The sequence below is a fragment of the Argiope bruennichi genome, chromosome 4 (genome assembly GCF_947563725.1).
Source record: "Argiope bruennichi chromosome 4, qqArgBrue1.1, whole genome shotgun sequence".
NCBI classification, from domain to species: domain Eukaryota; kingdom Metazoa; phylum Arthropoda; class Arachnida; order Araneae; family Araneidae; genus Argiope; species Argiope bruennichi.
In genome coordinates this window covers 133,481,764-133,508,843 of record NC_079154.1, presented here as the reverse complement: position 1 = coordinate 133,508,843, position 27,080 = coordinate 133,481,764, and the positions used below count along the sequence as shown (strand labels likewise).

The 27,080-nt window shown below is 31.6% G+C and overlaps 1 protein-coding gene across 2 annotated transcripts in view; it reads right to left on the bottom strand.

The window, feature by feature from the left end:
- Window positions 1-27,080, bottom strand: part of LOC129966044 (Na(+)/citrate cotransporter-like) — a 50,287-nt gene that overhangs the window by 11,577 nt on the left and 11,630 nt on the right. The window contains exons 2-8 of one of the 2 annotated variants that reach the window (XM_056080392.1): window positions 18,632-18,781; window positions 14,028-14,143; window positions 8,851-9,008; window positions 7,196-7,283; window positions 5,644-5,781; window positions 4,322-4,441; window positions 2,446-2,523 (exon numbers count right to left, since the gene is read on the bottom strand). In XM_056080392.1, coding sequence (XP_055936367.1) covers window positions 2,446-2,523; window positions 4,322-4,441; window positions 5,644-5,781; window positions 7,196-7,283; window positions 8,851-9,008; window positions 14,028-14,143; window positions 18,632-18,781 — 848 coding nt within the window. The remainder of the gene's footprint in view (window positions 1-2,445; window positions 2,524-4,321; window positions 4,442-5,643; window positions 5,782-7,195; window positions 7,284-8,850; window positions 9,009-14,027; window positions 14,144-18,631; window positions 18,782-27,080) is intronic. The other variant, XM_056080393.1, reaches the window with a different exon arrangement.

Below are 27,080 nucleotides of genomic sequence, written 5' to 3'. Positions count from 1 at the left end.
CCATCCTTTTGTGAAATGAAAAGGAGATATCCTGAAAGCGCTTTTTTTCAATTGCTTCATTTCCTACATTTGGAGAATTCATGACGACGCCCTCTAATCCCTCTTCCTTTTTAAAGAAATCTGAAATACATTGCCTCGGTATATATTTTCTTCGGGGAGAAAAATGCAGTTTCCAGCCTCAAATCGGAATAAAAGAATCTATGTTTCTTATGGCAGCTCGTGATGTCCCGATTCACTAAAAGGGACAATACTTCAACGACCCACTTTTAATCCTTCATAATAATAGTATAAATTTAGTGATGCCAGCCAACTTTAGTGAGCTGCATCTTATCACACCAAATGAATAGAATTACAAACATTCTGACTGGTGAGTTGTGCAAAGAAATTAATTGAAGAATCAAATCGGCGAATTTGATTATAATTGAGAATTATACAAAGGTTCTATTTCGTGATGTCTCGTAAGTGGTTGGCGGAAGAGAAACAGGTGACTTTGATGATGTATCCAGATATCATGAGTTTTCAAATGAAACATAAATGTGCGAAATCCGTATAGTGATGGAGGATAGGGAATTCTGTTGCGTTTTTTTTCTCTCGTAGATAATATACAGTGGAGTTGCATTTTTGAGATTTTATTCATGATATGGAACAGAATTACCGTTGAAGATACATTTTTGGCATCAAAAACTTTCACATGAAATAAAAATTGGCTAAATTGGACCTTGTGACTATTCTTTGTTTTTACTGTTCATTTTAAATAAATAAATGGTTGACGGAGAGGTAGTTGCCGAAGGCGCTATTAAAAATTTAATATTTGCAATTTTTGTAGCGAATTCAGTTGTAGGACTTTAAATCATTTTCTTTTTTAAATTTTAAATGTAATGCAATTTCATATAAATAATAACTGAAGGTGAAAAAAAATTAAAAATATTAAACTTTAGGTAAGAATTTTTTTTATTACTATAATTTAGTCCACTATTCAAAACATTATAAGGGTAATTATAAATTTACTCTTAATAATCGTGTGTTTATGCAGATAATAAATTAGCACCCATCGTTTATACGTTAAATTAAAAAAATATTTTCCACATTTTATTTTCAAGGGTGAGGATTGCTTAATTTATTTAACTAATATTCGTTTAGTTAACAACACTTAGCTAATATTCGAAATTCGATTCTGAATAATTAAATTAAATTAATTAAACAGGATTCCATTCTCTGATACAAGACTTTCACTTCGTTTGTTTGCGATGAAATAAAAAAGCCCACTCATTCACACAAAATAGGATTTATTTTTTTAAGGGAATCCACTAAAACTAGTGTATGCTTCAAATTAATGATAAGTTTTTAAGGGTTTTTGCTGGATTGAATAAAAATGAAATATGCTTAATGTTAAATACTCGCATTTCACACTTTCATTACACAGTTAAAAAGCATTATACAGTCACAATCAACTGGCCATAAAAAATTAAATAATATTTATTATTTATTAATTAGCACAGTGATTCATATTGTTATTTTCTGTATTATAATTAATACACTCTAAATGAAAATTGAAGCCCGACAAGTACTTGAAAATCATCTGTCATGCGAGTTATGGGTAGATATAGAGTGTCACAACCCTCTTTAAATCTTCATTCTTTCAATTAACGTCTAGATTTGACATATTATTCTGATGTAGACTGTCACATTCATCAATTTTACATCTTCTAGGATACAATCCTTGCTTTATACTTAGCGTTCCAAGCAAATTGTTGTCAGATGTCACTGAGTTAAGTGGTTTATAAATATGTTGTAGGGATTGCAGTTTGAAAAGAATTATTCATTGAGCGGGGTTCCTAAATGAAATGAATTAATTTAAAGGAAAGATGGCTTGAAGCTTCAAAAATTCTACTTTATTGTTTATTTCCTACGAAAGAAACTGGCGACAATCCTCGACACAGAAACGAATTTGAAAGTTTTTCTTTCTTCACATGAAAATCTCTATATGACTCGCATATATGTCATCAGTGACCACCTGCTCCTCACCTATCACAGCGCTGTCTAATTTGGGAAGAAATCTAGAAAGAATTATTTCACTATACATGCACTGTGGGGATAGGGTTCTTCAAGGCACAAATGCCGTGCCGATTTCGAAAATTTCTATTTAATACGAATATTTTTGTTCCATTTCAAATAAACTCTTTACTGCTTTATTTATAATTCATTATAGTAAAAACTGCGAAATGTTGAATTTAAAAAAAAATTGTTGTAGCAATTCATTAATATCTATGTTCTAAAAATATTAAAACAATATATTGACAGAGGAATCATAATTAAAGAAATCTAGCTCATCTAGAAGAGACTGAAAATTTCCTTCAACAAGCAGATTTTTTATTACAGATGATTAAATTTACTTATTACAAACAGGAAATTAAGTGAAATAAAAGTGCATAAAAAAACTCATACGTGATAGATCCAAGTTCCTGGTAGCTTTTAAGAACAGCATTTCTCGCCGCTGATTCAGTAGTACTGTCTTCTTTTGGGCTAAAACATAAGATATGGATTTTTTTTTAGTTAAATTGAATTCATCATTTCTTAAGACGGATAATAAGATACATATAAAAAAGCAGTTTCCAAATAGCAAGCAAGCGTCTTATATTTATTTTAATACGATTTTACATTAAGAAGATTATTTTATAATCCTCGTCCTTCCTGCATGTTCAGCATATACATTACGAGTTCCTTTTGCAATCGTGGGAATTATGAGTTTCTTTTGTAACACATGATCTTATTTTTTCCCTTTCCTCGAGAGGGAAGGGGAAGAATATGTGTTGACGCAATTATACGGTTTTTATTTCATCCTTTTTTGCAATAGATCGAGCAGAACAAATAACAAAGGGAATGATTTCCTTTGCACGCGTTTGTAATGGATTCCATTCAATTTTCGATTTTCAAAAGTCCTAGAATCTTTATGAAATGAGTGAAAGTTAATTATGTGTAAGGATTAAAACCTATTTCGAAGCACATTATCAGTTCAACAGAGTTGTTTTTCTGTCCGATTTCAAGGCAATTTAAGATTGTAATTGAGGAGGAACCTCGTAATTATGAATAGTGGTCATATAATGAAAACAGCTCTTGAGACGGCCCTTCCCCAACTTTCTGCATTACGCAAGCAGAAAGGATGATTGACACTCAACGAACTGGGCATGAACCAGACATGGTGATTTGAGTCAGTCCCAAAATTTCTGGCGCCGCAACTGAAATCGGAACATTATGGCTGTCAATGGCTTTTGTTCTTAACAAAATTGCACGCACTTCACAAATTTCTTGGAATTTTGGGAAACTATTGCAGAAAAGACTCATCAAAGAAGAAAGATTCAGTAAAGAAGTTTATCATCAATTAATTCAAAAGATTTTCTAACAAAAAGGTTTTAAAGTTTTCCCCTTGCTTTAATCATGATGGAATTTTGCATTGTTCACTGCAGTCACGACTGAAAGCTGTTAATCAAACAGATATCCGTGATTTTTCTTAATTTTCATGATTCAAATCAACTTTTTTTTGACATCGTGGACTTCCTTGGACGATTAAGAACAAATTAAGTTTGATACTTACAAAATCTTTATTTAATTATAATGGAAATTTGTAAAAAATATGTTAATCCATTTAAAATCTTTATGAAAATTTCAGGAATTTTTTTCTTGAATTTCAAAATTGGTCTGGAAGATGCTTTTCTTGTTTTGATTGCTAATTTTCAAAATACGCTTATTTAAACCTTTTTACTATTCATTTGTTAGCTTAGATATTCTTTGGAGTTATATGATGCTCACTAAACATGAATCTTATTCTGACTAGATGGGCCATTATATCAAATGGGTCTTGAAGCCGATGCGTATACTCTATCGCTAAGCAACCGGGATCCAAATACTTTATGAAGAGAAAAATTAATGAAAATAATAGAAACAAATATATCACTTAGTTATTTCGTATTATTTTTAATAATATTTGTCCATGAAAATATATGCTGTTGTTGTTTCTTATGGCACTTGCCATGGACAAGCCCGCTGTTACAAAGATAGTGATTTAAGTCTCTTGTTTTTATAGTAGCGCCAACTAGGGCCAAGAGTACGACTTTGCTACTCATGCATCACTCATTCGCTTGCGCAACCTGTTTTTACAGGGGGGCACATTCACACATCGAACAACCATGCCCAAACCGGGACTCGAACCCAGATCACGGGGAAGACGCGCTACTCCTATGCCAGCACGCCGGAATGAAAATGTATTAAGCAGGGGAGATTAAACAATAGATATCAGCGAGCAGTAAACACCTACTGTACTCACCAGCAAGGCTGATAAAAAAACTGCAGTCCAATCCAGCACAAAAACACGCAGATGACCATGACGGGGGCGTTGTAGATAAGCCACGATGCAAATGTCAGCTCGTTCGATTCCGGATACAGTCTGGAAATTGAGACATTTTAAATTAAATTTAAAGGAAGGCGTTGTACTTTTGACAATCTTATCTTATTGAACTCACCGTTTATGCATTGAAACTCAGAAAAAAATCTTTACGATTTTTAGTGTTAGAATTGTACCAAAGCCTTTTGTTATTAAGGTAGGGGGGAAAAACCCTTTTGTTGTTTAGTTATTGATTTTATTTTTAAAAAAATTTGAAAAAAAAAAGCATATTTGTTTTCAGTTTCATTACATATAATTTGAATATGTTAATATTTTAATAGTCAATGAAGTTCAATAGAAAATTAATATCAACGGAATTTGAAATGGTCAGAACAGATTTATTCCTCTTTTTCTGGATCACCCATGCTATATAAAATATAGAATAATGGTGAATACAAGGAACCAATCTTTCATTCCATCCATTGGTCTGATTTCGCCAGTTTATTTTTCTTGTGACAGCATATGACCGTTAACTAGTCATCAATACGGGGCTGCTTACATCGTCTTCCAATTTCGGGAAATATTGCAAAATGAATCTTTGGTACAACCTCTAACCTCAACATCATGGCCGATTTTGCCATTTTGTAAATGTAGCTAACCGATTTGAATATTTGATGTTTGATGTGCATGCTTAATTTAAAATAATTTTTTTGTCTTTGAAAGACGTAATTCATCACAGTTGGTTGACATGATTAGATTAATATTATTAATATGGTGAGTGAACATCTAGTCTATGAGGATAATTAGATAATTTTATTGAAGAATTATAACTAAAAAGTAAAAAAATAAAAAAAATTAAAATATAAAAAAAATCTTTTTTTTTTCTCTAAAAATGTGTTTTATTCTACCTTTTCCTAAAAAAGTGTTTATAAAATTTCTGAAATTATTTATAATTTTTAAAATTATTATTATATAATTAATTATTATTATATTTAAATTTATTATATAATTTTACCAATCTAAAATGAGAAATACAAGAGTACAAGTCATACTTTTTTGTACTCTTGGCCTTTTCTTATTTCATATAAGATAAATTAATAGTTAAAAAAAATTTTAAAACACAAATGTTCCTGAGAACAAATAATTCAATTTTCCTATTCATATGTTGGAAAAGTAGAAAACAGTCAAAGGTTCAAAATTTTCTCTCATCAGTTCGTTCATCTTTTTTTCAAGCCAAATTTTCGAAACGAATCGATGATACTTACTCCTCAACTAAGCCTTTGAAAACCAAATTAGGTCCAGATCCAATCACAGTTCCGGTTCCTCCACAATTGGCTGCATAAGCTATACTGAGCAGAAGCGAATCCCGAAGGTGCCTGTAGTCTTTTTTCGTCCCTGAGCTGCTACAAAGAAGTGAAGTGGACAGTTAGTAAAAATAAAGGATCGCTGCGATGCTCATCGATCCCTTAGTCCCACGGGGGGGGGGGCAGCTCGTAATTGAGGATCGCAGCGAATTGAGGAACGCATGCCAGAAGCTCCTGGCATGGTAATTGGTTCTCGCATCCTGGTGGGTATAAAAAAAGGTGGGAGTACGTCCCATCATCGATGCTCCTCTCATCGATGATGGGACGTACTTCCCAAGGGAAGGGTTGTACAGTGGCCGATGATGGCTCTCAGGACTCAACCACAGTTCCCGTCAATGTTGCTGTTGCGGCGGTCCCGTCATTCAGATTTTTTCGTGTGCTTTCAGACGGGTCGGAGTAGCCAGTTTAAGAAATTCAGAAACTAGTTGACCGATGGGCAACTGAGCAATGTATTATTTGCAACAATCGGATAGGCTGACGGAAGCCTTCTTCCCACGAAAAACAAATTTGGAGCCCTTTTACCTGAGCATCCTCTAAGGAGTCCATTTACATTCGCGAATTGGAGCTAAATACAGCTAAAGAAGAAGCAACCAGATTTTTATCATTGAGTCTTTGGTTAATCACTTTGGATTAATCATAGTAATATAACAACTGAAACGGGAAGCAGAAATTTCAGAATCTTGAAATTTAAAAACTTGAATAAGATTCACTAGTCAAAATGACTATGGTTCACTTTTGTTTGTCTAAAAGTGATTTAGGCAAAAGATAACATTTAAAAAATTACATTTAGATTTTATATGAGATTTATTTGTTATAAGATATCGTTTTTATTTAAAGATCTTTGCTTCTGGTATTCATATTACGTGAGTATAATAAAAGTGCTCATTAAATGTTTATAAACGAAATTTATTACTGCAGCAAATATTGGTTAATTTAGGGCGCACTATAATTAATTTTGTCAAAAATATCAGAAAAAACACAAGGCCAACATCTTAAATTATGTGATGCAGAGATTAAAAGACAATTTTATAATCTTGGTTTAGTTTAGTTGTGATCTTTTTTTTATATAAATGTAGTTGATTTCAGATAAGATAATTTTGTTGCAGACCATCGTTTTGTCTGTTTATAAGTCACTATCCTTTATAGCATACTTAAGTCCTATATGCAACAAGCAAAAACCTAACAATTTGGAACATGCTATTATACGAAAGAAATAATCCATTTAATACTTAAAATAAACATCATCTCGATAAATTATAATTATTTTTATTTCATGATGTAATATTTTCGCCCAAACAGCATTTTTCGAAGTATTAGTAGGACATTAAGTCTCGTTAATTGCAAAGAGTGCTATATAATTTGGGTTAATTTTTTTGAAACGTAAATGAATGTGCAGAAAATGTCAGCAAATAATCTATTTCACAAATGAGCACATAAGAACAAAATAACTTACTTCGATAGTTGCTTATTGATTTTATAGTGGTTCTTGTCGGATTCTGGAGTCCAGAGAGATGAAGACATATTGGAACGTATAGTTATCACTATAGGATAAAGAGGTATTACTGTTAAGTGGTATTAAGATTTATAGTTTTCGAAAATAGATGCAAGAGAAAGAATGGTAATACTGACTCAGTCTTCCTGAATTCGGTATATCCTTACCAGAATTAAATTTTAAAAAAATATTATTAATAAATAGCTTCTAAGAAGATTAAGAATCTAGAATACTAGTTGTAATGTTGTTAAAACCGGAATTAGGAAATTATTTAAATAGAGATTGTTAAATTTTTAACTAAAACATAGGAGTATAAGAATTCATGATTGATGACAGCATATCAGACCTCTTGGTTTTAACTAAGAATCCGATACTTCCGTCATCAAAATTGCGATATTCTCTCAAAACAAGGCACCTTCTTAAAATATTCGATTTCCCCTTTCAATTACAAGCTCATTATGTTTTGCATTCACCTAATATTGCACAAGCGCCTTTTTCTGATTTTGAATGTTTAAAATTTCCATGCTTGTAAGCAGCGTCAAGCTCCCAATTACGTTTACGAAATTACCTGAAAAATATGTTTCGAGAATTAAAAAGGTAAGCAAAAATCCACTTAAATTAGAGTATATAGGACTTTTATATTAAGAAATATTAAATGAATTGATTTAAATCTCATATTTCACGAATTATCTTCGATTTTAAAAAATCATATCTAGTTTTTAAAGTTAAATTTTTTTTTCTAGTTTGGTGATGCATTTTTATTCATTGTTCAATTTAAGCCATTTTTCTAATGAGACATTTCTTTGTGACACTCTTCTGACCGAACCTTTTGCTTCCGAGGTCTATTCTCGAACCCAAAAATCGGGTCACGGTGGCCTCGTTGTAACGTCTCAACTTCTATGTATGAGGAGTTCAGGTTCGAGGCACGATTTCACCTAAGAATTATCGTGTAAGCGGGTCTGGTACATGTTAAATCCATCGGGGCCAAGTACCCTCTCGCTGGTATGGTGTGGAAGCTTAGAAAGGGAGTGCCAGTTCAGGTGTCGTTCCCGTCATTTGACCGCTGTTCAAATGAGGTCTGTGCTCAAATAACCCTAGTGTTGCTTTAAAACGGATCGTAAATATAGCTAAATGAATCTCTACCCTCGGAGGAATTTAACTCATTAGTTGTCAGATCCCCCATTTGAGGATTTTGGAATTGTACGTACGCCACTCGGCATCTAATACATGTGTGAATTCTGTGTTTCATTTCTTTACAACAAGCGAACAAATTTAAAATTAATCTGTAAATGGGACGCAACAGAATTGTTATATTTAAAGCATTTTAATTTTGGTTTGATTTTTACATTATAATGAAATACTTTAAATTAATATGTAACTTAGAAATTATAGTAAAGATCTGTTACTTACTCAGTCCTTTTTTTTAATGAAATGATTTTATTGATCATTTTATATCGAAACTCGTTTTCAAAAATATCAAATACTTTCAAAACAAAATATTATTTGAATATAATTATAATAATTATATAATTGATCTGGCCAAACATTTTTTTTAAAAAATCGACAGTTAATGGGTTAAGATCGTTGCTAAGGCAGCCCAAAGGAAAAGTACTCACTACTGATGCCCGAGCCATCGCCCTTGAGCGTCTTCTTCTCCTCCTTTTCGAGCTCGTCCAGCACTGCGTCCACGATGGGCACCATCATGGCGGTGGTGGCCGTGTTGCTTATCCACATCGATAGGAACATGGTCGTCATCATGAAGCCCAGCATCAGCCTGCAACACAAAGATCAAGGAATGTATATGGCACTAGAATCATTGTCCCAAAACAAATTGTTTCTCCATGTTAGAGATTTCTTTGTTAGAAGGCTGTGTGTGCCAGGAACAATCTGAAGCAAACATTATGCATATTGTTGTATATGAGTGTACGTGATAACATTTTTCGAAAGCGTAACTGTCTACCATCTCAATTAGACCCGATTCAATTTTATTTTGCTTCCTACTTTGTTTCGACTATATTTAGTGCGCGTTTATAAAACTCCATCTTCAATATCGGTTTCAGAAAAGAACTTGATTAAATTAATTAGATATAGTTCCACTTAAGTTTTTTACGAATGGCGTGTATTACTTCAGTCTGTATTATTGTAAAACTTAATAAGATCAAAATATGTATTTTTTGCTTTTCCATCTATAATCTCCAGAATTAGATCTAAAGAGAATCTATAAACCAGTATTATGATTGAAATAGGGTCATTTTCGAAAAACAAAAACTGAGAAAACGAAAAAGATAAGCGTGTCATTTAGAAATCTGAATTCTAATCGACTCAAAATCATTATCAAACATATATAGCAAAATCATTGTTTAAATCTTTCCTTTCAAAATGGTATCTATATAAATCCGGTTTTGATTCGATTTAAAAAAAAATGTTTTGTTATTGGCTGAGTTTAAATGAAGTTTAAAACTATTATATTCGCTTGAAATGCACCGTGTTTTTGATTCTCAAATCGGTGGCTGTTAAAATGAGCTCTCATGCAATATCACATTGCGTTTCATGGGTTTACTAGCCCTCTTTAAAGGGTAATCTATCCCTCCTCATTTATGTATTTTAAATAATTACCAGTTCAAAGAATATGCCCACAGCTACAACCGCTGCTCCTATTTCGCTGGGTTTTATTTTACTCAAGAAGTCAATGATACTTAGATAGGTTTCGCCCTATTTTTAAACACAATCTATTTTCGAGTGACATTACAGAAGTACTACTTCGTTTATTATTACTTCTTTGTATGGAAAAACTTTGAAACAGTTCTCCAAGCACAGTCTGTAAATAAGGTAACTATTGATTTCATTATTTTTTTATTTATTTTATGTTCGTGACTCCTAGATATGTTATCAAGAATCATTTGCTTTATCCTTTTGCATTTTTGAGAGATATTACAAAATGAAATTTAAAGAAACTCCTCCCCCTCCAACATAAACAAATATACCGATTTCGTCGAACTCCGTCGCCACTTTAACAATTACATCATTTCACAAGCCCAGCTAACCAATCAGAATTTTATACTTTTACTATGCAATCATAATTTAAAATAACACTTTTATAAGACCTATTTCATTAAAATGGGTCGGCATGTCTCTATCAATGCATTTAAGATGGCCATTGAAGACAGTTAATATCAAAAAGATAAGTTTAGTCATGTCACTCAACTTTGATGAATTGCATCTAATCGCAAAAAGTATAATAAAAATAGAGCTACATAAAAGCTGCACAATAATGATAGTACAATTTGCTTGGATAGATAAACGTCAAAGTGGCAAAATTGTTAAGTTCATGATGAAAATGGGTGAAATCGACTCAGTTGTTGAAGTTGAGGGCTCCTTTTTATTTTACAATATTTCTCAAAATGGGGAAGCTGAGGATAGGTGTCGTTGATGGCGTATTTCGAAGTCATGAACATTTATATGACTCAGAAAACTTCGAAATCGGTGCTGTGGTTGTGACTGTGAAACTATTATGATTTTCCCCCATAAACAGTGTAGAGTAAAATTTTGTTTCGATGTCTTCTCCCCAAAATAGAGAGTGATGGAAAATAAAAATAGAACACTTGATAACCTATCTTGAGGTCACAAGCTTTCATACGGAATTAAAAATTATCTAGTTGATAAATTTTAATACAGAATTATCAACTAAATAATTACGGAATAATGCAATATCATGAGTTACAAAAAAGAACCTGATTCCTACCAAAAAGTATACAGGGGTAAAGAACCTCCCCCCTCCCGAATAACAACATACTTTTAAAAAACCTTCTTTTATTAATGTACTAAGAAGTTCATATTTTAAAATTTTTAATGGTTTTTATTCATTAAGTTATGATTCATTATTATGAATATGCAATCTCGTAACCATTTGTTTCTTCTCAAATTCACTACTAGGTGTCAAAGTTGTAGTGGTGAATCAAAATTTAACTAAACCAGCTGATTGGTTGGTAATTAAGTTCTAAAAGTTTTTCTATTTTCAATGTATCACTATCAATGTTCACTTTAACTAATTTTTCTGTTCTCTTATTATTCGAAAATAATGTGAAAAAGACTTTAAAGCTGTAATTCACCAGAAGGGGAAGAAAAATTGTGTAAAAATTTCGAAATATTTGGGAAAAGAACTACATAAAATTTTCAACTTATAAATCAAGAAAATGGCAAGATAACGAACAAATTATATGAAGGCTAAATTTTCTAAAATATTTAAATTCCAATCTGACGATGCCACCTTAAAAAAATAGTAATAGATAATTGACAATAACCTTTTGCACGTGAATCTAGATTCCAATTCAGTTTAACAATCAATATTGATAGCTTGTGATATCCGTAATGTAATTCATACTTACGCATCAAATGCTCCTCGCTGATTCCATCTTGAAACCGCTTTCATCTACTAAGAGGAAGAGGATGCTACAGGATCATTTTTACCTTTTTCAAGTAATAGGATGTCGTTGCAATTAACTTCTTTAATGTCTTATATTCCCTTTTTATGATAGATGAGTTTTCATCCAAAATCAAAACACAATGACCTGTTCCAACTCCAGAATCCAGCGTGGATTTCTCAGAAGAGCCAGAAGGTTAAAGATGAAGTGCAAAACTTCATTCACGTTTGCTGTTTAAATCATTTCACAGTACATCTCAAAATAGTTGTTATGGCAGAAATAGAATGAAATCGAGAATAATTAGACTTTCAAAACGCTTTATGTAAACATATATTTTACATTTTGCTTTCCATCTCGTTTAAAAAAGTCACATTAATTACAGTTTAGTGTTTTATTTCATTTGGAAGAAGGAAAAGATAATCAATCCGATACTTATGTTCCTTTTCTATAAAGTTTTTGCAAACCGAACTTGCTGTGTGCGTCACTCTTTCGCACGATTCTTCGACTTACTTGTCGGTATCAACAAACGTCGATTTCGGCGTTTGCACAAGATGTAGTGTTGAATTCTTTCAGAAGGACATGCATTACACACTTCATCTTTAGATAAATAAAAGGAAAATGGAGTGACTCAATTGTTATCGCAGAGCTCATATATGAAAAATGATTGATTCCGATCTTAATTCCGACTGGAAAAAATATTGTGGCATAATAATTTAATTTTATCCTTATAAATAAAGAGAAATTTATATGAAATGAGCTATTTAAAACGTTATTAGACTAGATATAATTATTAAAATTATATCTATTTATTAGACTAGACAAAGTTTTAAAAGGCAAGCATTTAAAGCAATGGTTTCCAACTTTTATTGGCAACTAAGGACAGTTCCTTTCCTACTATCGCACAAAACTCTTATCAACCTATTTTCTATTTTAGAAGTTCGCGATTGACACTTCGCAAATAGATCACATTCAGTAAACACTTTCCTAGTTAATTACAAGAAGCTCCTACACTGAAATGGAAGTTCGTAAACGGTTAGTAAACAGAAATTTGTAACAGGAATAAACTACCAATAAAACGTTTTCTATGAATTTTTCCAAAGGCTCTTCCAGATGAAAAGGTTTCGTTAGCTTTAATTTTGACCAGACCCTACTTTGAAAAATTTGTGTTCTAACTGTATACTTTATTTGAGCAGTTTGACTTTATTTATATTTAAATAATCTTTTTTGATGACTTCATTTGAGCAAAAATATTTCTTCTACTTCATTTAATTATATAAATCTTAAATCCGGCTCCGTCTTTCTTCAAGGTGGCTATGCTGCTTAATTGATTTGTAAAATTCTGATTGTTAATTTCTAAAAAGAATTATCCTAAAAAGTTTTGTCCCTGTTGCGCATGAAGTACCATTCCTTTAAATTATGAAAACACTTATTTTACTATTAATGACATTATAAATTAACAATGGTCCCATTGTTCAATCAATTAATATCTAGAAATTATTGGGGTGGTTCTTTACTCTAAACTATTGCTTAGGACTTTCTCTTCCCGAGACTCAGATTCCTCAATAAGTATTTCGCTTTGAAGAGTGTTAAAATTTATGAAAAATGGCCGTTGGTTCGGAATGTTATTCACGCTTTCTGGCCATGGTTCACTATGAAACGTTAATGCAAATAATTAAAGTAAATTCTAGCAACAATTTGCACAAACTGGATTTGTTTTCTTTATTAAATTATTCCGACTCTTTTAATTTTTTACCCGTACATTATAAAATACTTTCTTATGCGGAGATATTAAGGAAAGAAAAGAGAAGAGAACATTTATTGAAGTTGTTTACAATGAAGTTACGTTTCAGAGAACAAGGCGATTTGCTCTTGATAGAAAGGATTAATCTCACTAGCATAATAAGTATTCGATTATTGACATTCATTTAAAATAACTGCATAACTTATCGATAAGATATGAATTTTAGAGAGCGAGAATCAAGAAACCTAAATTATGATTATTGAATTCTTTTGAAGGAAAATGAAATCCATTTGAATGAGTGAATCAACGAATTTTCCGAATGAGATCTATGGAGAGATTTATCACATTTGTTATTACTAGAAAAATAATGCTTTTATGGATCCTGATAGCAATTCCGAATGAAATTAGGCGAATGTTCTTTCGGCCCCTTAATTCTCGTGAAACGAATCTTTTCATATTGAAATATTGAAGATGTAAGAGCTTGGCACTGTACATAAAGAAAGTTATTTTTGGATATTCTGCGTTCACATTCTCCTTTTGGGGAAGATTCGCTGAGATGCTGTTCTTCAACTCTAAATCTCCTGTTATAATAATAATAATAATCTAGAAATATTGAATGGAGTGAACTCACCATCTCGCCCCCGTGCCTATGACGAGCAACACTCGCAGCGCTATCCTTTTGTGCAGATCGCAATGCTCTACGGCCACGGCGAGCGTCAGGCTTCCAACGTACATCATGATAGTGTCCTGCAAAAAGAAAACTGTCATTCTCCTGAAAGGAGAGAGTGCGAAATTTCCACAATTCACTTCTTAAAATGGCATGGGGGGAATCTTAGGAGAGAAAAAAATGCAAAGATAAAATAAAAACTCACTTACCGCTGTTCGTTCACTATCCATCTCTATATAATATAATTCTCTAAATCAAAGAAACGGATCTCCAACTACAACCACTATGCCAATTTCTCCATTTTTTTTTCTTATAAAATATAATGATATTCAGATAGTTATCAATGATTCACTGCTTTCAATGACTATTCATATTCCTGAAACCCTTGGGGAAAACTTCGAAAAAGTTCACAATTTACAACCACTAAATAAAATATCTGAATATCATTATAGGATTAATAAAATATCTGAATACCATTATGTAATTTTATATTATGTATTAACTACCTTTGGGGACCAGCTAGTTCATTGGAAACATTCGTGATATTTAATATTCAGAAAAATCTTTTAGATATAACCCCATGCCCATGATTCCACCAAATTGTCAAATATTAAACCCGTGCTATTTTAATTGTTTGACTCAAGTTCTGTTTAGTGCGTGCATGAATTTTTCTAACGAAGACAGTTCTCATGATATCTAAGCGGTATTAAAAATGTAAATGTCGGTTCCTCTGTCATCTTCATTTCGTAGCATTGGGACTGAATTTTTTTTTATTTATCTTGTAAATTCCACTGATATTTAACAAAATTCTACACGTACGTACATATAAACGCACATATATTCATCTTTATTATTAGTAGAGATGAAAACCTATGACTATGTCATAAAGGATGATCTTAACTTCTGGTTCTGTTTTTGAGATATATTGCAAATGAAAGCAAAATAATTGCATCGATTTCACCCATTTTCGTTGCTAATTCATTTCTAAAATTTAAAATCATAACATAATCATAAACAAATGTTGTATCTTTATTATGCAATCGACATTTATTACTGCACTTTGATAATATGCATCTCAGTACTCGTTTAAATGGCAATTAGAATCACCAATAAGGTCGTCGAAAGCGGCTTTTATCAGGATTCATTCAGGTCTGTCCATCAACCGTGATAAAATACATCTTATCTGAATAAAAATTTAATAAATTTTTTTAAATAATATTAGTAAAAGTGAACAGAATCATCATTTTAAAATGCACTTACACAATAATGATCCATTATTCTGATTGATTAGCAATTTAATCTTGGAAAATCTCTCAAAAGGGAGTGGATGACCATTGATGTCGTATCTAGTGTCATTCATATGAAAAAAACAACAAAGAAATAAGTGCTATGTTTATGGTTGGAGAACTCTCTCACGGTTTTATTTTTAGAGAATGCACAGTGAAGTAGTTGTTTTTCGATTTCTCTCAAAAATGGAAGGCCGTACAAGACTGTTGATCAAAGATGAGCTTTAAAATAAAATTAAAATTTTAGAAATCGATCCTTAATTGAGGCAGGCGAGTTCTGTCATTCATCAAGTAGTGTTTTGTCGATTCCTCTCTGAAAGTGAGGATGGAGGACCCACGATGATACATTTCGATGCCATAGGAAACAAAATGTGGAGAAATCGGTGAACGAGTTGAAGCTCATCGGGCTTCCTTCTTATTTTAAAGATTGATTTATTGAAATATAAGAAAACACAGAACTGGAATCACCTAACACACATTGACATCCGTATGGAGTTTAATTATTTCTTAGATTTAGGATATTTCATTTCTTAGTGAATAATTTTTTCAAATTGGGATTTCTAATATTATTTTGATGCTATAATTTATTTACAAAAAAAAAAAATCGCTTTTTTTATTTATTAAAAAATTTTCGGTTTAAACTGACGTATGATCAAAGTTTTTGAATCAGAGACAAAGAAATTTCTGTTCCTAGCGATTGTACAACAAACGATTACAAATTCTGTGAAAAAGAACATACCAGGCGTTCATTTCACGTTTCGGGACGCGTTTGTTTATAAATAATTTTCCACCTGACCTTTCAATGCCGAAGTGACGCTTCGATGGAGGAGTTTGAACTCTCAGTTAGAAGATAACGATCTATTCCGATAAATAGAAACTTCGCAGGACTCGAAATAAATAAATAAGATTATGTAGCCTTTTTCTTAATCTATATTAGGCTGTTCTACACTTTATGAGAAAAGTTTTTACATTTGATAACCATCTCGCATTCACATAAAAAATCCTCTGACTAGGGTTATTTCCACAATGGAATTTCAACAGTTTGGAAGCCTCGGAACATATTTTTGGGAATAAAATATAATTATCAAATGAGTAAACGAGGAAACTCGTTTATTCTACTTCCACAAACTCCACGTCCTCATAAAATTGTTACTTATACCGAAGGGAGGAAAAATTGGTTTTGCACAGCTCTCAGACAATCAAATTTTTTTCGGCTCTAAGAATTTTCTAAAAGTATCCGAAGCTGACTTTTATAATAAACGTGTGTAACATTGTTTTATTTCATTATTTTGAGAACTTCGGAACTTATTAGTAGACTTTTACGCTTTTCCTTGAAATTTAAAACCTTAATTATTCTAGCATGACAGCTTGATAATCATGCTATTTTGCTCTAATTTTACTAATTTTTAAACCTTATGTAAAAACCTTTAAAATCTTTTTACTAATTTTTAGCCTAGGCGCTTTTGGTAATCAGCTAATTCGGCGGGGATGTTAATTATGTTTTATTTTTTTATGCTTGATTAACATCTCTTATCTTTCTTTTATGAATGATTAATTATTTTATGAATGAGTGATTCCTCTTGTGCAGGATTAAATGCTCGTGGTTTCTTCAAAATTATTTTTAAGCATAAAATTGTGACATATCATTAGAGCTGTACTATTTTATTAGCTTTACACCTGCTTCTTGTGTACATGAACTTTCCTAATTGAGTCAAGCACCTAGAGTGCCATTAAAAAGGCAACTGTCTGGATGATGAATTCTGTAAATTTGCATTTTCTCTAACGGTACTCACGTGAACAGCGTAGATAATAAACGGAACCTTCTACTTTAACTTTCAAAATTGGAAGAAAAACTCGGGATTAAATGTTTGATGATCGTCGAATTTCATTGCAACACTAAGTATTCTTAAAATTTATGCAAAAAAATAAATTTATAGAATAAAATAAAATAAAATATGGAAAAAAATTCTCAAAATTCAGGAAAAAATTGTACGCTCACTAATTTGATATTATTTAAAGTCAATTTTTTAAACAGAATACTAAAGTAATGTAAGAATTATTTTTTCGAAATGATATGTTTGGAATTAATGCGAAGGAACGTCAAAATAAAGCTTGATTTTTAACAATAAACAAGCAATAATTTAAAGCAATAAATAAAATCATATGCACTATTCTTTTAGCCTTAAGGGCACGAAAATGAATGCAGCCATTCACTGGCGGAGGTGGCAATCAAACTTCTTGCATATTTTGCACAGTTCTGGACATTTTGTGCTCAGTTTGCTGGAATGCGGAAACAGTTGGAAACTTTTATCGGATCACTTCCATTGAGCACGAAATATGACAAAGGTTTCCAATTTGGCCACACTAAAATTCATTCATTTAGCTTCTTGAATTTTTGAATTATCGTGTAACATTAGGGAGGAAGAAAATTGCACAATACTCTCTAGACTTCATATATGTTCTCAAGAAAGATAGGATCTGTTTATTTATTTCAATTAAAATCGCCAAACTTTAAATATCCAATTCTGAATATTGATAGTCAGTGCTTCCCAAAGAATCCTTGAAGAGTTTCGAATTCCTCACAGTGGATTTGTGATAGATTATATAATCTTCATGATTTCATTCTATTCGTATTTTGAATTCTCTTTTATAGGTCGAGATATTTTTTTTTTTTTTGGAATGCTTATCACAGTCTATTCCCTCATTTGAGAAAAATTTTCTAAAGTGATATTATTGATAGATTTGTATGGTATCAAAATCCATTTGAAACCGCTTCTGTATCTAAATTGACTTCAGCAGAAAAAAAGAATATGGCCTTGTGGTAATCCAATAAAAGCAAAATTTAGTAACCTTCGGACTGAATGAATTTTAATTCCATTTTTTGCTACTTATTGAAACGGTACTGGTTTTTGCAAGCTGCTGTTATAAAATTAAATCATGTTAGAGCGAGGGTTAAAATGAGGGTACTAGTATTTAAATCAGAGAGTAGCATAGTTTAAAATCACCGTTTTCAAAATCAAATTATGAGTAGTGATCCGTGTGTTTAGCAATCGTTAATTATAGTTTATTAAATAAATTTTTATACAGCCTGATATATACTCTAATTATTTATGCATAATTATATGTAAATTACTGATTAATGTTAGAGTTTTACAAATAAATTTAGACTCAAATGTGAATCAGCAAGAGTGCAGGCAATCGAAAAAGATTGGGACCTACTTTAATCATTAAAAATAAACGACGATTTCTTTTTGCGCGCGCTTATGCATTTGGTTCACTCACTTTCATGTACGGCGTGCACGCTTCTGTTGTGGAGAGGATGCCAAGCACTGGAAAGGTGGCGACCGGCAACAGAGCAGTCACAGCAAGAGGGATAGGTTCGAACATGAAATAGAACGCCATCCATAGCACGACGTACCCGCATCTCGCTTCCTAAGGAGTAAGAAAAAGGGCGGAGTATTATTCAGAAATATTCGTCTATTCTAATCATTACCAGTAGCTATTTTCTAAGCACTCAGAGATAAAATTATCCATCCGTTGAAAAACACACACACCTCTAAATATCATAAAAAGTTATAAAATATTGCTGAAATGTACTGCTCAAAAATTAAGAATCCTAACTTTTTATATATTCTATGATTTATATATTTTGAGATCTTAAATAATAGATTTATTCTTCAATTAATTATTCTTAATGATTTAAATAATAGAGTTTATTCTTTAAGGTTAAAAATGCTCAACATTACCTAGACTAAAAATGACTGAATTATGAAGTTCCATTTCTCATTACTTTGAATTTTACACCAAACATTAGACGACCATTTCTTTTCTTTCTTCCATTGATTTCACTGCAGTATACTTCGGAATTCAAAACGTCTAGGAGGATGCGTTGATTGATGGATCTTCTTTGAATAGGCAGGCCATCGAAATGATCTAGAATCTTCTTCAACCGTCATATTCAAAACTTTATAATTCAGTCAATTTATATGCAGAATTCTGGAACCATGTGTTTAAAATGTAGTATGTCAAGAATATTTCACGAAATATAATTTATCGAATCAGACGACTATATAAAAATTTAAGTGTACTTTTTTAATCATCATATTTATTGAATCAAACGAAATAAAATATCATTATTTTGACGTTCAAAGTATTTGACATCATTGGGATTTTACACCTTTCTCTCATAATTTAAAAATCAACGATTTCGCCAAGATGAGAGTAGACATTCTCTATATTTCTAAGCATCTTTGTAGCCATTAACAAACGATTATTTTCTTTTTTACAGCTGCTTAATCGATTATTTAAATATTTACAATATGTACGAAATATCAATTGTGATTATATCAATCTTATAAAGAAATTCCATCAGATAAAACTTCATTGCACATTTCGCAATAAACTTTGCTTGAAAAACTTGAAAATCGCATCATTTTTTTCAGTTTATTCGCTTAGTTCATTAATTCGTTCATTAAGATAAAAAATCTCCGATTCTCGAATATTTTGTGATCAAATTATTTGAAGATTAATCATTAAATGGCTTTAATTTCTTTTCACATTTTCCTTTCCTTTTGTATACATCAGTGATCAAATAGTAGAAAGAAAGTTTATTTTTTTCTGAAATTTAGACACTATTTTGAAGTGGAATGATGACCCAATGCATAAAATTCGCTGTAGGCTTCTTATATAAGAAATATTTCCATCATTCGCATGATACTATTTTAGGTTTTAGTTTGATGAGATTATGCAAGATATAACTATTTGTCATCATTACCAACATTGGAAGAGATTTCACTTTTAAATGTCTACAGATATTGTACTTCTGTCTATATTCAGCGTCATGTGATAACAGCTCTAATAGTTGGCAGATAATAGCATGATAAAGGGCATCCATACAAAATACAATACTATCACGCTTTTACAATTCCGTTTTTTACAATATTTTTTTATTGATCCCCTAATATTAGGCTGCTCATGGTATTAATGTAAGTGACTTCGTGCAATTTACGGTCTCCAATTTACACCACAATTCCTCTGGCCTCTTGAAAGGGTAAAAACTGTGCAATACTACATTGCGGTGAAAAGAGGAAAGAGATACAATAGAAAGGTTTTCATTGTTGTGTGGTTACTTAGTACTATGACGGTTAGTATTTTCGAGACAAAATTGGCCATTGTTATATACTGTTCGTTTCAGTGTATTGAGATTATCACTTTTCGATGATTCTGTCTCACTAAGGGGTGAGACCCGGAAGGAAGAGCGCATTTCTGGAAATTTTCGTCATTCTTTGAACTTGATTTCCGCCCTATTAGATACTCTTTCGTTCGATGTTTTTTCACGTGTATGTGAATGACGTGTTTGTTTCTGACCATTTTATTTTAATTCAAAATTTATTCATTTTATTTTCGAGAATAATCCTTTTTTACTTTATTGCTAAATGTAAGCCTCTCCTCCTTTCGCCTTTCCTCTCACCTCTATTTTGACGAATTAAACCCATTCTAACGCATGAGCAAAAGCGCAGAGAATTTTAGAATCCGTTGGCAAACATTAGCTATAGGAATGGTCATTTTCTCCTGTTTCTCGGCTGTTCTGTCGTGTGAGTAATATTAGTTGTAGTCTCTTCTTCGATGGTCTCCTGCACTTCTCTTCTATTGACTCAGATACTAATGTGCAATATCGCATCCTGTTTATTCTGCTTTCAACCGGCAACCAGCTGCTTTTCATACTCTCGATTCTAAATTTCACATTTGGTTCATTGACTGAATTTCATGATTTAACCTACTTAAACAACAGACGACAGAAAAACATATAATAAAATTGCTAATAAGAGGTTCTGAAGCCATCTTCATCAAAGTTGCTGCTACATAATATCTTTTAATAATTATTTTTTGACTTTTTAATGTGCGCTGTAACAACACAGAAATATGGGAAGAACCTTTCTTTTCTTCTCTCACCAACTACCTTAGTTGCATTTTATAATCAAAAGCGGCAACAGTGTAGTGAAAAATAAATGGAATATCGTAATGAAAGCATTTTTATAAGTATAAATTACAGTTTAGAATCGATCAAATTTCAAAATAGAATTCTTTTTTGAGTTTCAGATTTTACCCTTAAATGCATGATTATTTGTTTTGAATTAAAAAAAAAATCATTCATTATAGGAAAAGACGCGAAGGTTACATAAAAAATAAATAAAAATATCCAGGTAATTATATGGTATTTTGAAAAAAAGTTGTATGTAGACTTTTGGCAACATACAGTATTTCCAAAAAATCTATCTAATATAATTTTCAAATACAACATCAAACATTAATAGCTTACCTGACAACAGATGAGAAGTAATTTTTTAACTATTAGATAAATCATTCCTTCATAAGGAACTCGACAATAGAATCTATATATTCAAGTAACCCACTGAAATTCATCACCCGCCACATTTAAATGTAAAGAAATGATATAACTTATCAAAACTGCCAAAACTAATGTCAACTTTTTTCTTTCACACATGATTTATTGTATATGGTTATCAACGTACGTTCGAAAATGGACACATTCAGGTTTTTGAATAAAATTAAGTGGAAGTGGTAGTAGACATTTGGCAACAATATGCATTTTAGGGTAAAATTAATAAGATTAATGTTCCCTCTTTTAACTTTATCCGGTCAATTTCTCATTGATTTAGTTTTCGTGATGAAGACTGCATCAGGGTTGGCATTTCCTCACCCCACCGAAAGGCATTTTAAATCAAAATTGACTTGTCGTGCGGAAATGATGTATCCTCTGCCGAAAACCAGCGATGAACACTCATATTTGTGGTACAAACCGAAACTTTGCCATCAAAGTATCGCAATCCTTTCTGAGTTATTGGATTACAATATTCTGAATATCTGCATTATAATTCAGACAACATTTAAATCTCAAAAATCTACGTCTACTACCTAATAACATAAAAATAAGACAAGCTTATATATTTATTTTATGTTCTTGATTTATTGATGAGATCATCTTCATAATTATTCGTCACGGTATTCAGAAGTATTTCAGAACAGTATTTCGAAAAGGTTAATATAATTTTATTAAGTACACTTTTATTAGTGGTTTACAATAAATGAAATGAGAGTGGATTACTAAAATGAAATCATTTAGTATTTTCTTTTTAATTTTATAAATGCTTTGGAATCTTGAAATCAATTTCTTTTCAAATTCCCTACAATATGGTAACATTCATATTGTAGGGGACTCACTCGGCGCAGCTGACTTGCAAATCACGTTACTCCTTGTTAAGAAAAAAAAACTTCAGAGCTCTCAAAACATATATGTTTATTACATAAGTATTCACAGAAGTGAACTATGTACAAGAAAATGAATATAATATATACAAATGAAAGAGAATACACACACCTCCTTAGACAATGTAATTCTAATGTAACACAAATAGAATAAAAAAATTTAATAAATGAAACGATTAGCTGACAATTAAGTACTGGAAATATTAAGAAAGTGCATTGTCAACAAGAAAAGATTGTGTATAAAAGTACAAAATTTTAATACATAAAGAAATGAGTGAAAATTTGATTACAAAATTTATATTTTATTTACCTGAAACAAATCAAGTGAAATAAAATAGAGAATTCTTTCATTTTGCGGAAACCTGATTGTTATACAGAGTCAATCTAACCAAGTGCACGAGGGCAACAAATGGAATAAATTTAACAATTTAAAATAAATTTTAAAAAACCATTTTTTTCATCTGAATGACGTTTCATTTCATTCAAAACATTACAAGTAGATTTTTAATTACTCAAATTCTGCATTCATGCGAGAGAGATACTGCACGAAGAAAGAAAATTAGTATGAATTAAATTTAGAAACTGAAGAAAATTTTGATTCATTCAAGCGAATCCTGACTTGTACATTAAAGTCATGTCCTTGCAGAGACCACACGGAATCAATACGCTGTTGAAAGTAGAAATTCGAGATAATATACTTTTCTCTGTCGTCATTTCAAGATTCTATCATTTAAAACAAATACACCTGATTCCAAATTTGAAGTTGCACATGTTTTGCACGATTTACTTGCAGAGTTGATCAATATCAACAATACGACAAATACCAGGAATAATTTTTTCAGCTGGCATTATTATATCGAATTCTATTCAATAATTTTGATAAAAAGGCAGAGAACTGGCAGTTTCTGTTATTTTGCATCTGAGAAGCTAGTCATGAGATCGAGCTCTTCTTGGTTTTACAAGAACGGTGGCTGCGCGGCAGTTGCATTGAAGAAATTCTGTGTATTAACGGGTTTAAGAAGAGGCTTTAGTTCTATAACTGCATTCGGTCTATAGGAAGGACTGATAAATTTGACATGAAATGTGGCAGAGGCAGGAAAGCAATTGCTTCGACGTTGTGGAGGATATTACAGCATTGCAAGAAGTGTCAAGCTGTTGGATGAACATTGATTTTCCAAAATTTCTGACTTGTCTAGTTAGGACGGTTCATAAAACCTTACGAAACGTCCTGCAATGTTATCCATTCAAAATTACGCATTTCAGGAGTTTTTTCAAATAGGAGTGGACAACGCATGGCTATTGAGCCTTTTGTGGAGAAACGGAAGCCATTTCCAATGTTTTATCAATTCACGAAATTGCAGATATTGGCAAGGAAGAATGCTTTTCAAATGTGATCATTGGCTCTTCATTTTCAAAACACCGCTTTGTGATGCCAATTTACAGCAGCATTTATTGTCGCATCTTCCTTTTTCGAAGTCCTTCGAGTTCTGTAATCTGTACAATCGAGGAAACACGTTATGAAACTCTTTTGTGCATCTAGCTCATTCCAGCACTGCAACAGCGCGGATGTGAGGATAACACAATTTTTATGAAAGATGGCGCACCTCCATACTTTACAGCACCAGTGAGGCAGTTGTTAAAACTGTATTCTGGAAATGACAGGATTTCCCAACACGCTACGATCACTTGACTTGAACCTTCGCGATTGCTGGTTTTGGGATTACCTAAAAGATGCTGTGTGCAGATGTTCAACAGTGAACTTAAGTGAATTGAAAACACGAATTACGCAAAACATATATATCATATTGAAACATTCCGATCTCTTGTGAACATTCCGTTCTACGCTTTCAGTTTGTTAGAGAGAACAGAGGACAACGTATGGAGCATTTCTTAAGCAAGTCCTTAGCCCATTTCCTTTTCATGATAATTTCATCAATTTTTGCCTTTTCTACAGTTTTCGGCTTAGGGACAATTAAACATCGATTTCCTTTTTTGCTTTTACTAAGTTTTCCTTTTGCTTAGGGATAGTTTAAAAACAATGTTTTCCTAAACGCTGTGGCCCAATCTTGCCATGATAGATGTCCTTTGAGCCAAGAGTATCACAACAACATGCATATCTTTTAATTAGTATCTTATGACTAGTACAGTGCCAATTGGTTAACTTCTGAATTTTTTTTTCTTTCCCAAAATAAACTCTCATTACTTCACATATACTCAGATGAAATATCAAATCATTCTCATCAGTAGTTCCTTTTTCACAGCTTTATGAAAGTGTTTTAATTATAATCACTTTATATTTCTTGTTTATGATGAAGAAGTTTCTTAATAATTTATTCATTCATCTTTTGGATGGTATTAGAAGTTTTCAATTTTGTTCTCTTGTACTTCCTCCCTGAGAAATATCACTTCATTATTTTCAGAACTTATTTATCTATTAATTGATTAACAATTTAATTAAGTTTTGATTCCGTATGCTTGGAGTTTGCTCCTTATGAATTTAAGAAAAATTATTACAAGAAAAATCACAAGATTCAAGAGATTTTTATACAAGACTATAAATTAAGTTTTAAAAACAGAAAATAATTAACGTAAAAGGTTTTTTTTTTTTTTTTTTTTTTTTTTGCATCTTTACTTTACATCTTACTTACTAATAAAAGCAGGTTTTAAAAAACTGCTTTTATTAGATTTATCATTTCCCATTTTCATAACATTCATCACATTTTCTACGCCGAGAGGTTGATGATCTAATATAAAATAATACCATATGCGCATGCATTTTTTCCAAGCATTCTCACACGTAGGCACAATGAACTGAAAGAAATTTTACCAAAAAAATGACGCATAAATAGCTAAGTACGGAATAAATGCAAATATAAATAATATAAAAAGGAATTAAGTATATATTATTGTGATTGCATAACCTTTCAGCGGAATTGCCTGAATACGAAAATAAGAAATCAGTCATAACAAATTATGCAGATTTTGGTAAAAAAAAGGAATACAATCGTAATTTTTGTTGCAATATTGTATTCACGGAACAATTCAATGCTTATACCTAATTTCATGTCACTTTTTTCTCATCACATTGTATATTTACCATACAGCCTTCGTGGGCCAATGCACGCCATACTAAACACTTCTGGTTTAGAAGACGATGCAAAAAAAATCAATACAGCTTAATCATGTATATGAACGTGAAGAGAGGATAGTTTACAGATGTCAGGTTTGCTGAAAGTACCATTCAGCGGATAGTGAAGTTCTTTTTTGCAGTACATTCAGCGACGTTTTTTTATATGTATATAATTTAAGGAAGATATTTTATAACATTTAAGGAAGATATTTAAAAACATCTGACATTTGTTTCGTTTTTAACATTCTCGTGCACGAAGCACACAAAAAAAGGAAGAATTCTATTTCGAAATATTGATGAATTAATACTTTTCAGTTTTCCATGACTGTATGAATTTAACATCGCAACAAATTCGAATTCGTTTACGATTACAGTATTTTGTATATTTTTCTTACGATAAAGTGAAAGATGGCATTGTTGAAAAGTATGTCTCGCATTCTAAACATCACTTCTTTTTGCGCTCATTTGTCGTACAATTATTGCACAGTATAGTAATATTTGCTGGAAGAGAGAGCTGGAAATCACATTTCGTCATCTTTTGAAATCTCCTATCAGAAGATTTTGAGAAAAATGTAATCCAGATAAGTAAAACAGTTTTGTGTAGCCGATCATTCTATGATATTTTCCATAACATAAATTCCTGAATTGTCTTCGATTCCTTTTTTTTTATTTGAATGATAATGAGGCTAGTTTAGAAGTGTTTAAAAGGAGAAAGACTATAAAGAATGTTTTAAAAGGTTCAAAACTTATTAAAATAGAACTTATGCATGCGATTTTTCGAAAGTGTTAAGAAATTAATAACATAGTTTTGAGTAAAAATCCTATCCAGTTATGGATAAAACTGCCAAAGACAATTCGACATCTCATCATTTAGCAAAATTATCTGTTTGTTTATTTTTCTTTCTTCCCTTTTTTACTCTTTCATATATACGAGTACAGGGTCCTAAGAAAGTACAATAACTATTTATGCTCTAAAATAGTGCGCCTAAATTAAATACTTTTAATTACGAAGTTTTTTTTTAGTTAAGATATGTGATAGAGCTTTGTCTACTGCTGTCGAAAATGTTCCTCATGAAATTGCCTATGAATACATTGTTTCACAATTCCGAATGCAAAATGTGCAGATATATGGCATGCTATGGCTGACTGTACTTGGTTATGAAATAAAGATTTTAAGAAAATACATTTCAAAATTCTGATGATTAGAAAAATTTCGATTTAAGTGGGGTTTTTTTTTTCTCATATTTTGATATTTTCCTGCTCTTCGTAATCTTTACATTTATTTGGCGCTTTTTATTTGGTTTAAGGATTGGA